Source organism: Cygnus olor, chromosome 17, assembly GCF_009769625.2.
Source record: "Cygnus olor isolate bCygOlo1 chromosome 17, bCygOlo1.pri.v2, whole genome shotgun sequence".
Lineage (NCBI taxonomy): Eukaryota > Metazoa > Chordata > Aves > Anseriformes > Anatidae > Cygnus > Cygnus olor.
In genome coordinates, this window is record NC_049185.1 from 6,509,788 (window position 1) to 6,524,624 (window position 14,837).

General features: G+C 43.7%; 1 protein-coding gene across 1 annotated transcript in view; it reads right to left on the reverse strand.

Moving 5' to 3' along the window:
- Nucleotides 1–2,233: 2,233 nt before the first annotated feature.
- PPIL2 (peptidylprolyl isomerase like 2) overlaps nt 2,234–14,837 on the reverse strand; it is a 72,477-nt gene continuing 59,873 nt past the window's right edge. Inside the window, exons 17-20 of the mRNA XM_040577752.1 lie at nt 6,301–6,373; nt 6,090–6,152; nt 5,411–5,550; nt 2,234–3,626 (exon numbers count right to left, since the gene is read on the reverse strand). Coding sequence (XP_040433686.1) covers nt 3,533–3,626; nt 5,411–5,550; nt 6,090–6,152; nt 6,301–6,373 — 370 coding nt within the window. The 3' untranslated portion in view covers nt 2,234–3,532. The remainder of the gene's footprint in view (nt 3,627–5,410; nt 5,551–6,089; nt 6,153–6,300; nt 6,374–14,837) is intronic.

Below are 14,837 nucleotides of genomic sequence, written 5' to 3' on the forward strand. Positions count from 1 at the left end.
GCAGTCACTGCTTGGTCCCTTTCTTGAAAGAAGCCTGAGGGAGAAGCAGGATTTTCCTGGAGAACTCAAAACACAGAGTTTGACTGTGAACTACTTGCACTTCACAGCCCTGCAAGGGATAGGCACCAATTTGATCTTTCCTGGGTGCTGAAGCAGAGCAATTGCCTGTCTGAGCTCCTGCTTCCGACAGAGTGGGCTGTAGCAGTCGGAGCCAGTGGGAAACAGGCAAATCTAAAATGAACAATATCCTGTTTTTTTTCCTCTTGGTAAGTATGGAAATAGCGTTGCATCTGTTTAGTTTAAAACCCATCAAATTAGCGTGGCTTCCCACACAGACAATACCACAGCAGTCCTCGAAGGGCCTCCTGATGTCATGCCAGAAAAAGCGGAGGTGACAGGCTGCGGCTCCTGCGTGCCCCAAGTCTCTGTGGCGGGATGGGAGTGAGCAGTTGCAGCTGCCAGCCCCACCGCACAATGCTGCCTTCTCGAGGTGTTTTGTGCTTGTGGCATTTGCTGTGGCAGCACCAGGCCTCGGGAAGGGATAAGTTTGCCGGTCACCCAGTGCCTCTGCTTTTCAGCAGAATGACAGGTGTGGAGCAAAGCAAAGTAACAGAGCTCTGGTGCTATTACAGTCAGGGCCAGACAAAAGCTATGTTAAATCCTTATTTTTTCCTCTCCTTTAAGAGCATCGACTGTGAAAGTGACAAAGACAAAAAAAAATCTGCTTACAAATAGCATAGCAGCACACAGGAGTGTTTTTCTGTAGTAAGGCTACACAATCCCTGCCTGTCCCTCAGGCCAGAGCTAGAGCTTAGGGCACTGTCCTTGCTGCACAACCAAGCGATTAAAGGGGCAGAAAAGGTTTCAGAAAACGTTTCCAGGTAGTGGAAACTGCAAGCCATCCTGCAGTGAGACAGGTTTTTTAAAAAACGAGGGCTACACCACACTGCCCTGCTCTGTGTACCCACCTTGTGCCCAGCAAGCTTGCTAAACATTTTGACTTGTATTTAAAATTAAAAAAAAAAAAAGAGCTTGTGTCACTTTGTCCCTGTGGTTCTGCTGATCAGAAGAAAAGCTGAAGTAAAAAACAAACACAAACAAAACCAAAACCTGACCAACTGTGCAAAAGTTGAGGTGTCAGAGGGAGCAGAGAGGTGGGAGTTTGGAACAAGAGCTGGCTGCATGCTCTGGCTGCTCAAGTCCTGGCGGTGCTCGCTGGGCTGCAAACCCCAGCCCAGCAGCTGACTCAGCACACAGCCTTGGCCAAAACACTCGGCCCCTGGGGATGGGTCAGAGCCAGCGGCTCCCGGCCGGTGAGGGATGGGATGCAGCAGGGAGCGGGAACCAGGAGAGGCTGGGAAAGCACCAGCGGCCCAGGCAGAGCTGGATTCAGGTCAAGCAGAGACTGAGGAGTTTCACCACTGCTTAGAGCAAAGCTCAAAGGTTACACAGCCTTCCTAGAAGCCAGGAAATTGTGTGTTTTTGTTTGTGCCTGGTGTTTGTTATGGTGGGAAATTGTGACCAGTGCAGTGCAAAGGCAGTGCGTGGAAGGCCAGCAGTCCTGCAGCAAGGCACCGGTCCCTGGCAGACCACAGCAAAAAAACTCAAGTAGAAAGGGAAAGCGGGTACTTACCTGCAGCCAGCTGCTGCAAAAGGAAGCTGTCATTTGTATCAATCTGTAACAAGGACTCGGTGAAACAGGAATCCTTGCCACACCTCTGCTGCCTTCCTTGTAATCAAAAGCTCCTTTCTTTCATACTGATCTCCATTTTAATCCATTACTCTTATGGATTTCATTAAACTGACTGTAACAACTATAGCAACACTGTGGACTTCGCAACTTCAAAATGTGCTGAAGCAGGAATTAGGTAAAAGGGATTTACCAGGAATTTACCAGGAAAAGGCCAGTACAGGAGAAGCATGAAGTTCCAATAAGACAGAAGAAACTCAGCTTGAGGAAAGTACCATCACCTCCCGTTCCAGGAATCATGTGTTACTTCCAACTTATACCTTGCAAAACGTTGCAAAACAAAACAAAACAAACAAAAAACTATTATTCTTTCAAATGAGGTTGAACTTCCTATGATTTAACAAAGATGTAATCATATCCGCAAAGATCCCAGAGTTCTTTACAAGCATCTTAAAAAGTAGAAATGAATCATTTCCTTATAAAACAATCAACTCGGTAATGCCATGGTCTTGGAAATCACAGTTGAACAGTCAGACACAAGCATTCAAAAGAAAATAAAGCATTTAATGCAAAACCTTTTACCAAAAATTTTTCCAGTGATTTCATATAAATGAAGACTTCTCTTAAAACATGGAACTACTGATATAAATGTATTGGTTACAGAGGTAATTACAAAACTATCTCCTCAGCCAGATATATGTAGGGGTATTTCTGTCATCTGAAAACACCTAAGATGAGCTGAGAAGTAATGTTCAGTATCTAGTATACTACCTCTAACTGATGGTAACAAACATTGTGTTTTTGAATTAAAATTTCCCAGGCTGATATCTCTGTACCCCACAAGGCCTTTTTTATATTAAGCATCCTAATAATCTGTGGCTGTGCAAGGAACATATCTGAGATGCCTGTGAGCTACACTACATGGTTTTCCCTAATAATGAGAGGACTGATATTGGAGCAGAAAAAAAATGTGTTCCCCTGCAAGGAGCAGGCTTTGGGGATGGTTAATAAAACAAATGCTGCAATCTCGTTTCTGTTCCCACTCAATTGCTCCATGCTGACATTTCTGGAACCAGAGGGCAGGTTTGAACTGGGGCATCCTGGCCCCTCTGGTTCCCCAGTGGCTCCAGCAAGGCCAGCTACTGGGAGGGACAAGTGGTGCAGTTACACCAGGCTCCCTGTCCAGTCTCGCTGCTTCCCAGGCTGTTAGACGGGTGCAGACAGAGCTCAGTCTGGAGTGAGCAAGGCCCTACGGAGATCGGCAGCAGTCAGTCCACCCAGGAGGTAAGAGCAAAAGACAGAATTGGTCCTTGTTGAGAACAAGCAAAATGCAGCTTGAAGGGAAGGGCAGGACAGGCTGGAGCCCTCTCCTCCCCTCCGCAAGGCACTACAGCAGCACAGGCGCTTCCCCAGCACATTAATTCATTCGTTCATTTGGCAGACTCGGCTTGTCTGGAAATGATTACCTGTAAAAGGAGCTCTTTCACCAATGTAGCTGTTCACTGAAGCAGTGTCCTGCAAGGCTGGGCTCTGCCTGGTCTGCTGCCAGCCAAGCAGAGAAAGGCTCCAGCTAATCCCAGCGGAGCTGGACTGCCTGCTCCCCACTTAGCAAAACAACAACAAAAAGGCCTTCGAGGAAGATGCAGTTGGGGGAATGCAGCTCTGCAGAAGACAAAGCCACATTAACCACCCTTAACAAAGCAACAGTTTTCTTCCCCAGTGGAAGGGCAGGCTGGTGCCTTCCCTCCCCAGGACAGATTGTCTTTCGGGCTCTTCAGGGACACGTGGGAGGCCGCCTCTTCTTTTTTGCTGTGCTGCCCCAGTGCTAGGCTCCCCACGCTGCTACCAGGAGCTGAAGTCCCCGAAGCCTGTGCTCTTTTTCTCTTTCTTCGCAGCTGTGCTTGTTGAGGGCCCGTCATCTTCCACACTGCGCTTCCTGGAGCCAAAATGAAAACAACTCTCAGGGACTATTTACTGTTCAGTGGGACGAGGGCAGCTGGCTGCCTTTCCTCTCCCAGCAATAGCTACGCTGCAGCCAGCTCACCCCTTATAAATCAGAAAGCAGTGCAAGCTCTGGGCTGGCATAGGACTGCAGCGGGGCTGGGGCTTGGGGCTTTTGGTTCACCCAAGCAGAGGGAGAGTGTGTCAGTCTGTGGGGATGGTTCGGTCGGGCTTTGAACACTTCAAGGAACGTGCTCAAGACCTACTGAGCTGAACATTTAACAGCTGCCTTTTTTTTTTTAAATAATAATAATAATAATAAAAAAAAACACACAGTCACTATGAAAGTTTGAGCCACTTCTCACCTGCATTTGTGGCAGCAAAAGAATTTGTGGGTAGTTAGGTGTAAAGCAGCTGGGCAAGTTTGTGAGATCCTTCTCTGTTTCTCGAGCATGGCCTGATGCAGTCACTGCTGCTATTCCCAGCCCCTCTTGAGCAAAGATTATAACCCCATGGAAACGCTACGTGGCCAGGTCACATACTGGGGTTTTGTTGTCAGATAACAGCGGTCGACAGGGAGAAGCCTGAGCCTGTCAAAGGGCTGCTATAGACCAAACTCCCAGACTCAAGGCAGGCTGAAATGAGTGATAGACTAGGGAAGAAAACTCTGTTCTATACAGTTTGGCCCTTTCTGCAGAGCTGTTGCAGCTGCAAACTTTGCATGGGTTTCCTCTGTAAGTAACAGTGCAGAATGACAGCAGTTTTAAGCTGAACATGATATTTTAAGGGCCAAGCAGTATTCTGTAACTGAAATATTTAACTGACATACACATGAAACCGTCCTACATGGACTGTCATATTTTTATTCTCACAGTTATGCAAGTGCCTTTACATCACACAGGCACATACAAGCTGATTAAGTAGTTGTCCAAATCTGTGTACATATAAATACAAGACTTTATGCAGCAGACAGACAACAGCATTTTTGCAAATGCTTTTACAGAAGTCTGCTAAAAATCAAGTAGAAGGCATTTATTTTAATTTATCCAAAACTCATGCTAATCTTCTGCTGAGGCAGGATTCTGTACCGTCCTTAGGAAAGCAAGCAATGCTGCCAATCCCAACGGGTGTGCAAAGGGTGTCTGGGAGAGGATGCTTTGGGACAAGCCTGTACAACCTGCCAGGCACCCTGGAGCTACTTGCCAGACACCCTGTGCTCCCACAGCAAGCTTGAGAACCTGCTCCCCTTTCCGGCCATTTCAGTTGTGCTGGTACAACTGTTTGTGTGGCTGCACAGGGAAGCATATCAGCAGACAGATATGTGTTTCAGGCACCCTTTGTGCAGGGTAGAAGCTGCTAAAGGAAAAAACATCCATGGGACAGTGGCCTTCAAAAATAGCTGCTGGAGGGGAAGAGGCCAGAGTAGAAAGATGGTAGAGGAAGCGGCAGTACAGTTCCTTCTCAAGGACTTCTGCATTGTGGAAATGTATTTATGGTTGTGAAGTCTGCACATGCTGTTAAAGACCATCTCAGACATGTTCAAGTGCAAAAACAAAAGCTCAGTTAACTTTTAGTCTTGCAAAACGACAGAACTAGAGGGAACTCTGACTACTGCATGACAGTGTCTTTGCAACGCCTGCTGGCACAAACCAAACATCTGGCCTATTCGAGAGTCTCAGCAGATAGCCCCAAGCCAAGCAACAATACTGGTCAGGGTCAGCATCCAGCAGGAAAGGCAATTAAAACACTGAACGGAGATCAATTGGGCAGGGAACTTACGCTGCAGCCATGTTAATGTATTTTCCAATCCCCTGACGGTAAGTTTTAGGAGTCTGGACCTCTTTCTTTGGTGGGATCACCTCAGCTTTTGTTTTGGCTGCTTCTTCTTCTTGCTTAGCCTTCTCTCTTTCTGCAGCAACCTGTGGGAAACAAAGAGTGCAATCTGTTGCGAGAGCTAGTCCAGAGTAAGTAGGCAATGTCTACAGTTCTTTGAAACTCTAAAGCACTCTAAGACAGCAATCAGCACTGCCCTGATTACAGGGCTGGCTTCAGGAGCCAGACCTCAAGGGCCACTACAAACTGGCTGTCTGCAGCCATTAGAACAAAATTCCTCTCATCTCACCTGCAGCTACTGGCAGCTACTGTGGGTGTTTGGAAAGGAAGCCATCGTAAGTGTGACTGATTGGGAGCTGTGCCAGACCGAGCTACAAAGACCTCTCCGACGGAACAGCAATGATGATCCTGGCACACGAGGCAATGCTGAACAGCTGATGTTTAATCTCAGCCCGCACCCATACGGGCCAGGGGGCTCCCACATGCAGAGGGAGGCACAAAGAAAAGGCATGGGAGAAGTGTGGTCTCCACAAGGGACAAGCTGGGATAAAAACTGAAGTTACTAAGCTAGAGAGTTCTCAAAAGAAGAGCTCTGGCCTATCAAACAAGATAACTCTATCCTCACCTGGGCATCCGCCTCTTCATACGGATCAACAAAAACGGTTGTTGACTGAATTCGTATTTCTTCCTGGGAGCAGAAGAGAAGAACAGCAACTGAATCTCTGATTAAGTCAAACCACCACCCCCAGGTTCTGCTTTCTGGGAAGCAGCAGCAGGGTGAACCACATTGCCATGCAGGGCCACACGTTCGCTGCCTCCTGTCACTGCACAGTTACCTTGGGGCGGTCCGTTTTTGGGTCACTTTCCACATTCTCCATAGCAGTCAGAGTCTCAAAGCCACCGACCACTCTAAAAGAGAAAAGACACAATTTCCTGTTGTCACAATACACTTGAAATATTCTTGCTCCCCTACATCTAATATATCTAATTTCTGCCCATTACTCTACCAGATTTTTAAACCATTGTGGTTGGGGGAAGGGGAATCAGCAACCGTGTTTGGAAGACTTGACATAATGTCATTCACTGTGGATAGTAAGAATTTTTTCCTCAAATCTGGGATTTGAATTCAAAATTAAATGGAACATGAAAAAGTCAAATATTCAGAAATAAAGCAAAGACAGTTGTCCAAAAACTCAGTAGCCTTTTTAGTGCACACAAACCAGCCAGATGGAGAAAGAGTGACTGTGGGCAGCCGTCTGTGCAAGATAACACAAGCCCATTTCAAAATGGGTTCAACTTGCTAACGTTACATGCATAAATTTGGAGCTCATTTGTTACTCCCATGAGCTTTGAAAAATAAACCAGACTGGGTCAAGAAAGCAAATGTTTTCATTAACTTCCGATTTTTTACTTGCAGCCATGAACTTGGTCAGGGCTCTGGGAAAGCAGCAGAGCATCAAGTCACAGACACAAGAAAATTCTGGGACACTTTTCATTGCAGGTTTTATTTAGGAGGATGTTAGATCTCCAGCCTCTCATCCTTCAAGGCAACATATCCAAATACTTGCTTCAAAATGTTTAAGAAAGGCTGAAGACTTTTTGGCCTGTTATATGGCTTGTACTTCAAAAAAAAAATAAAAAAAAAAATGCACAGAACAATGGGAAAGTTCCAGAAAAGGATATTTAGAAAAGATAAATGGGGTGACCCAGATAATTATAAGCCTGTCATCTTGGCATCTATCCCAGCAAAATAATGGAATGGCAGAGACAGGACATGATTAAGAAAGAAAGGAAATAAGTAACAGCAATCAACAAGGTTTTGTGGAAAACAGCGTCTGTCAAACCACCTTCTATCTTTGAGCCGACAGATGTGGCTAATAGGGATAACAGTGTCAGTGGAACAGACTTCTGGAAGGCGGCTGATATTTTGATTGAGAAACCAGAACGATATGTAGTGAACACAGCATACATTAAATAAAAAAACTGGCTGACAGGTGTCAAAATCTAATTTTAAATAGGAACCTCTGAGTCAGTATGTTTCCAAAGGGGTCCTGCTGGGATCAGATCTTGGTCCCAAGGTATTTAACACTTTTATCCACATCATCATCCCCAATTAAATTTGAAAAAGGCTATACTTAGAAGAGCAGTAAATAAAGACGAAGACAGGCCGCTGATGCTGAGAGATCCAGATCCCTTAGAAAGGCAGGCTGTAGCTGGACAACATCTGTTTTAACAGAGCCAAGCCACATGGCCTGGAACCAAAAATACAGCCCATAGTAATGTCTGTGGGACAATGTGAAGCAGCCACAATTCTGAAAAACACTGCTCCCAGCTTGGGTCCAGGAGCTCTGCAGTGAGAGGGCACGATGTGGCCACCAAGGAGCCCAGGGCTGCCCCTTACTGCAACTCACTGCAGCCACAAAACAGGGTAAAATAGGCACAAAGGAAGACCAGAAAGACAGACCCAGTTACAGAAAAGAAAATGCTCCCAAGTTAGAGAAGGTGCTGCTAAGCACCTGCCCTGAACCAAGCTGTCCTTGCAAAAAGTTTGTTCATGTTGCACTGTTCTGAACTTCTCCCCTCTATTCCCCAGGGGTCTGTCAATACTCTGTAATCAGGCTGTGACTTTTAAGAGCAATTAAAAAACACTGATGCAGGCTAAAACAGATTCATTCACTTGGAACTGGAGGTAGCACACTGGGGGAATTTCCCCAGAGCAGCACAAAGCCGCTTGAAAACCCTGCATGAACTTCAGAAAGTTCCTAACAAAAATCCAGTTTCAAAATCTTCCTCCAGGCCAATATCAGGTTCATTTACAATATCAATGATTAACACACAGCCTAAGATACATTCACTGTATTCTAATTGTCCCTAAAGGAAACTTCTGATTTAATATTGGAGGATTTTCTAGCCAACAGCTCCATTCATTATCTGCTCGCATGTTTCCATTTAATTAGGTTCTGATAATTTGAAATAGCCAGATCAGCTATGCACTGACAACCTCAGTTGACTAAGCCCTTAGCCCATGGCTAGACCTCCCACGATACTAGCCCTAATGCATTTTGGCGATACTCACGAATCTTCATTCGCTGTGCTAATTAAACATTATTGGGAATGTTTTGTCACTTGTACATTTTAAGAGCTGTGATAGACATGGCATTCACAGGTCAGAAGCAAATTACCTAAATACCGTCTATTTTGAGATGATTATAGAGAGCAATGGGGGAAGAACAAAAAGTTGTTACCCTCAAGATGGTTTGGTAGCTTTTAGATCTACCTTTCAAGGGCCAAAAATAATACAAGGAGAAATTGCTAGTTAGCACTTTTTGTAGGACCTGTGTTGTTTTAATACCTTCTATCATTTCTGCTGTTGGTGGTAAAGATTGCCTTGACATAAAAGAATCGGCATTACCTGTAGCAAAGTTAAGACATCAAATAAACTCCACTTAAGACTGCAGACAGGCAGAAAGGTGCTCCAGCAGAGTTTCCTTTCATCTGGAGCATCAGCAGTTAGGTAAACATTTTGGCATTTGGAGCAGGGCATCTGTTTGGTGTCGCTGCCTTCTTCCCACAGTGATAAGATGACCCTTTCATGCCAGCTGATACAAAAAAGTCAGCTCTGATTCTACCAGCAGCTTTCCTTAGTTTTAAGTACCATTTCTAGCAAGGGTGCTCCTCACTCACTGTCAGTGACAAGTGATGACATGATGTCCTTCTCATGTCACTGTAGCTATGGGCCTGCAGAGAATATTCTCTTGTCTTCTTAGCTTCTTTTCTCTAAAACAGAAAAGTGATTTCTTTTACACCCATCTTCTCTTCTCTAGCACCTTGTATAGAGTATTTCTATGCATATTACAGTGTCAGCGCAGTGAGTTCTCAATAAAAGTTTTTGTCTTTAGATATGGTGATAATACTCAGGGGCCCCGGCACTAACTTGGGGGCTCAGTAGCAACGGGGAGGAAGAAGGGCAGAAACAAGTTTAACCTTTTCCACTGTTTCTGGCTCTATTCCTTTTACAAGGTGCCATGCGTGCTTTGTCCTAAATGCACCAGGCAAGTTCCTGTGAGGTTTAAACAGCTGTTCAGATGACAACCTGCAGTGGAAAGGGTGACACCTTCAAGACACCACTTACATTAGAACAACCAGTGAAACTGAAGCTTTGCTATGTACTTCCAGTAGATGCTGAAATGGTGATCTCAACTATATATTTAGCTCAGCATCCCTGAGACAGCTTGTTGTATTTTTAGAGGAGCTTGATAAATGTTGCATTACATTTAAGCATGGGTGACAAGGTAGGTACATTTAGATTTTTTTCTGTTAGCATAGCAGTGAAAAGAAAAAAATTGTCCTTACTCATGTAATTCTGTTTTCTTGAAAAGTGAGCTAAGCTAGCACTGGAAATCTTTACATCTCAAATTTAAAGATGTTACTTAAAATCCTACTTCCTGTTATAGCTCTTTTATGCAAACTAGTAACCTTGTCTCATATCACTGCCAAAGTCTTTGCATGAAGTGTAAGTGAAATATGTGGAGCAAGCTCTATGTATTTGCAATATGCCAGTGCAAGTCTCAGTGCTATCTTAGTTAGTGCTGCTCCCAAAGAAAACTACAACTCCCTAACAGACCCACAAACATTCACACATGAACTTCCCAGTTCTCATGTTTTTGTTTAGAAGAATTATAGGAATTAAGCCTTATGCGGTGCTGGGGATGGCAGCAGTACAAGACGATAGAGTTTCCTGGTCAGAAGACGATACAAGAACAATGTCTGGACTTTTTCAAAAAAAAAAAAAGTTTGAAACTAGAAACAGAAACCAGAAAGAAACATTGTTGTTTTGTAAATACATTCTGCCCTCAAGCTTATTTTTATTAAAAAAAAAAAGTACATGCATTTATATGCAGACAGAGGACAATATATACATGCACAAACATGTACACTCACTGGGGACAAAATGTTTTCTATGTATACACCCCATCTGAAACGGAGCAAGCAATTCAAACTTGTAACGAGGATGCAGTCAAAACATCTCAATTTCTCATAAGGGCTTAATACAGGAGGTGAGAGACAGCAACGAAGGGCATCAAAAAACAATGAAGCAACTTGGAAAAAAGCGCTTTGAAACTAGACTCAACAGATGAACCCGGCATGTACGGATTTCTCTGCTTTGGCACAGGTTCCTCTTCAGAGATCATACAACTGTCTTGACAAGCGGCACCAGCCCTCATGCTGCTCGGACAGCCCAGCCCTCGCGTGCTGCAGGCGGTCTCACTGCGGCTCCCTCCTGCTTTTACTTCCCCACCTTGCTCCTCGCTCCTGCCCTGCTGTCTGGGAGCAGCCTCTGCAGTGCAGAATTAGGTCAGGCCCCCTGCACAGATTCGACAATGCAATCAGCTCTTCCTCCACTGTCACACAATTTCTCTGTTCCTCAGATGGACTAAAGCAGAAGAGCAACAAAAATGTGTTTCCCAGCTTAGAAACCATGGAGGTTCACGGATTCAAATCATGCAGGGAATGTTACAAACGGAAACAGACCCTGTGCATTATTTACCATATCTGAGTAACTGAGTAATGCACTGTAGCAGTTTTACCCAGCTCTCACTTTAAAGGACAACAGTTGCTTTAATCGCTCCATTCTACAGGATCGCAGTAGGGAGCATTAAACAGGTTAAGGCATATTTAATAGAGTAATGCTAATCCAAGGGAAGAAATCTGTCCTCCACAAAAGCATCTGGCAAAGGGAGGAAGGAAGGAAAGAGAAGCCTAAGCTGAGTGGACGTCAGCTACTAACAGTACCTCAAATTTGACTAAGCATGAGGTTTCCCAAACCATCTCGTTCATATTTCCAGGAACACCAGAACTGAAGAATGAGCGGTAGAAATCTCAAGAGACCATTAAAAGATCTGCGTAAGCAGATACATGCAGCCATGTATACAGGGAAAAACTGTCCTCCAGATGCTCATCTCTGCTGAGGAGACTCCTCAGTCTCCACATCCTTTTCTCAGACCTTGACAAACACAGGTGGTACTCTGATAAACTTATAGAAACGCTGCACAGATCATTTCCAGTTTTGGCATTCTGACCATGACACTTCTCTTTGTGCTCCCTCTCTTGCCCTTCTTCTTAATCACATTGCATACCTGCAGCCTGCCCTCACTTCCAAGCCTGCCATGCCCTGCTTGTCTTAAATCTCACCCACAACTCAGAGAGCAAGTATTTCTCCCCTCCTAACGATCAGAACAGCTCAATCACCTTCCACTAGCATTCCAAACCTGGACTTTTTGTGGGTCCCTTTAGCCTTGGAATGGACTCCCCAAAACAGTCCACAAAACCATTTCATTTTCCCTGGGGCTTTCTTCTTCTTTGGTTTGAAAGAAAGCGCAAACTTTTGCTGAAAGGTAGCTGACAGGGTCACTGCTGTAACTGCCCTGCACCTATAAGCACTCTCTTTTCTACTTACACAGTCAGCTCTCTGGCACAGAGATTATGTTTCTATTTTACTTTTGAAGGGCCAAATGGACTTGTCTCTGATCCACAGCAGTTATGAGCCATTGCAGTAATAGAAAATAAAATAACACAGATGGGATGTGCTTGCATCTAAATTTCATGAAGCATTCCAGACAAGAACGTAAGCCTACACTGGTCTTTAGGCAGTAACGTCCTTGTAGCTCATGCAGCTCACGGAAAAGTCGAATTCCCAATTGTGGCATGGGTAAGGGGGACCCTCCCTCACACAGCACCACAGAGCAGCAGCAGACAGGACCTTCCCCTTGCAGCAGTCACCTGAAAATGTTTATCACCTGCTTTACGCAGAGCTAACTCCAGTCTGTTGGTTTACATTATTTGAGTTTCTAAATTAACCCCCTTACCAGCCAGCTAGAAGCAAACAAAAGCCACCAGTTAGTTTTCAAGTTAATTACAGCATTCTCTAAGTCAGGAGAAATGGTAATTACTAGAAATGATAATTACTAAGTTAATCTAGCCAGCTCTGTGGGAGCAGGAAATCCACGCAGCCTGCAACACACCTCCCAAGGAAGGCTTTCTTCTCTCACTCTCTGCCTTTGTTTTTGCTCCCCATCCATGCCAAATTATCTCCTTTCGTTTCAGTAACATCTGTCCTCATTACTGCCATGGTGGGCAGCACAACCATGACAAGATGCTCTCCCTATCCTCCAGCTCTAGCCTTCTCCTGAGACTTGGAGATCCCTGTGCACAAAGCCAGAGATGTGCCACCACACAGAACCCCACTGCCTGCAGCTGGCATGTTTTTCAAACACACTTAACAGCCAAACACATAACTCTTAATAGCTGCTACTATGCAAAAACTGCTTCGAACCAGTGGAGGCATGAACAAAATGCAGCTCTCAAGAGAAGGAACCTGTCAATGCTCCATCCCACACAGGACCACAAAAAAAAAGGGTGGGGAATGGTTATGCTTTTTCTGTTCTCATAGGTACGAAATGCCTGCTGAAAAGTTCTATACAATTACAAAGAGGTCAAATTCTGTTCTCAAAGATATATATGTCACATTTATTAACATGAACCAGAGCTGCACAGAGATAGTTGAGGGCACAATTGAGCTCAGAGTATTTAGGTTTTTAGATTAATTGAAATAAATAATCCTGAAATCTATGCAAAAGTCACAGCAGGCCAGTAAACATCCAGTTGAGCCAACCCAATTCAACATTGATGGAAACAAAGAATTTTGATTTCATGGGTTCATTCTATTCTTAACCCTAGATATTATACCTAGATATGCTTTCCAGATATTATTGTCCTTTAGAGTCCAAGATCAGATACAGTCACCAAATCCTGGAAACACCCAGGATCTAAAATAGCAGGAGTTTCACTAGAGAGAGAATGTCTCAAATCTTTTGGCTTTTATGGCTTTTAAAAACAAATACAGATAAGAATAGCTGAAGGAATTTGATTACAGAATACAGACCTAAAGAGCTGCATACATCAGGCTTTTGTATTAAATTTGTAGGCAAATTCAATTATTCAAGTATTCAATTTGTAGATATGTATGGGGAGAATGGAATGCATCTATCCTGGCATCTCTGACATTTTTTGAATTAATCGTCTTCTACATGCAGGAGAGCCCAGAGTAAAATTCACCTGCCCAGTATTCAGATGAAGATGGCACTCAGTTGTTATGCAGGCAGCCAAACATGACTCGAAATCAACATTTTATTGTAAAGGTTATTCTTAGCTTAAATACAAAGGAAATTTGCCGTGCTCTGAAAGCAGCATTACTTCCTTGCTCTGGCAACCAAATTCAGATTTCTATAGTAGCAAGCACAAATCAGCAATGAAGAGAGTCTTTGCTAACACTGCCACTGCGTAAATCTCTGTTATATATTTACCCAGTTACCCATACTGAAGTAATTTCTCTCTAATGTACAATGTACAGCATGAAATATTTTAAGCTATTTTGCTCACAAGGTACTCAGGATGTTATGCTTGCTGCAAAGGCTTCTTGGAGCACGTTCCCTGCACTGCAGTAAGCTCAGCCACTCTCCAAATTCTTTTTGGGTGAATTATGGCAGAACTGGAGCACACTGAGAAAACACAGTAAAGACACCAGAGGACTACGCAGTAGGCTCACTGAAGCCAGGTTGCACCCAAAATTGAAAAACAGTCAAATTTTCAGCTGAGCTGTTCTAACCCAAATACTATTTGATGAGGTGGCAAGCTCAGGTTAACAGCATTACCATATTAGACTTAATGGGATTTTTGCAAGGAGGACTCACATTGTAGCTTAAGTGAAATAGTCTTAAGATACAGGTAATGTAATTCCTCCACAAATATACTCGCTCTCAGCTTTCAGTATTAGAATTTGCTTTATTTATCTGCTTTTACCAAATGACAAATAACTTTAAATTTTCCTAGGATATACCTGAAAAAGGATAAAGTAATATATTTCAAAGGGTGCAATTACTGCAGAATCGGTATCAGAACTAATGGTACTAATATAATTGTTTAAAATGAAGCCATCTTCTGTCTCAAGAACTCACAAGCAGAGAAGATGGAATAAATATATCACTTTCATTATACAGCACTAATGTATAACATCCAAAGTAATCAACATATGTATTTATTTTCAATTGCTGCCCTTCAAACAGATAAAACTAGGAAAAGATTAAAACCCAAATCTTCGTTTTTAAAAAGACCATAAATTCCTCAGGAACTACTAGAGAAGCAGGCTAGTAAAGTTCCCCTTTCTGCCTTTTGCAGCAAGGCATTTGTTAGAATAGCTGTGTGTGACCTAGTATATACCATGTACCTGCAGCAAAGGAAGCAAAGAACAAACAATACAATTGTCTCTCTGCAATATAAATATTTTCTAATATGTTCTGTAATATACACCTTCATC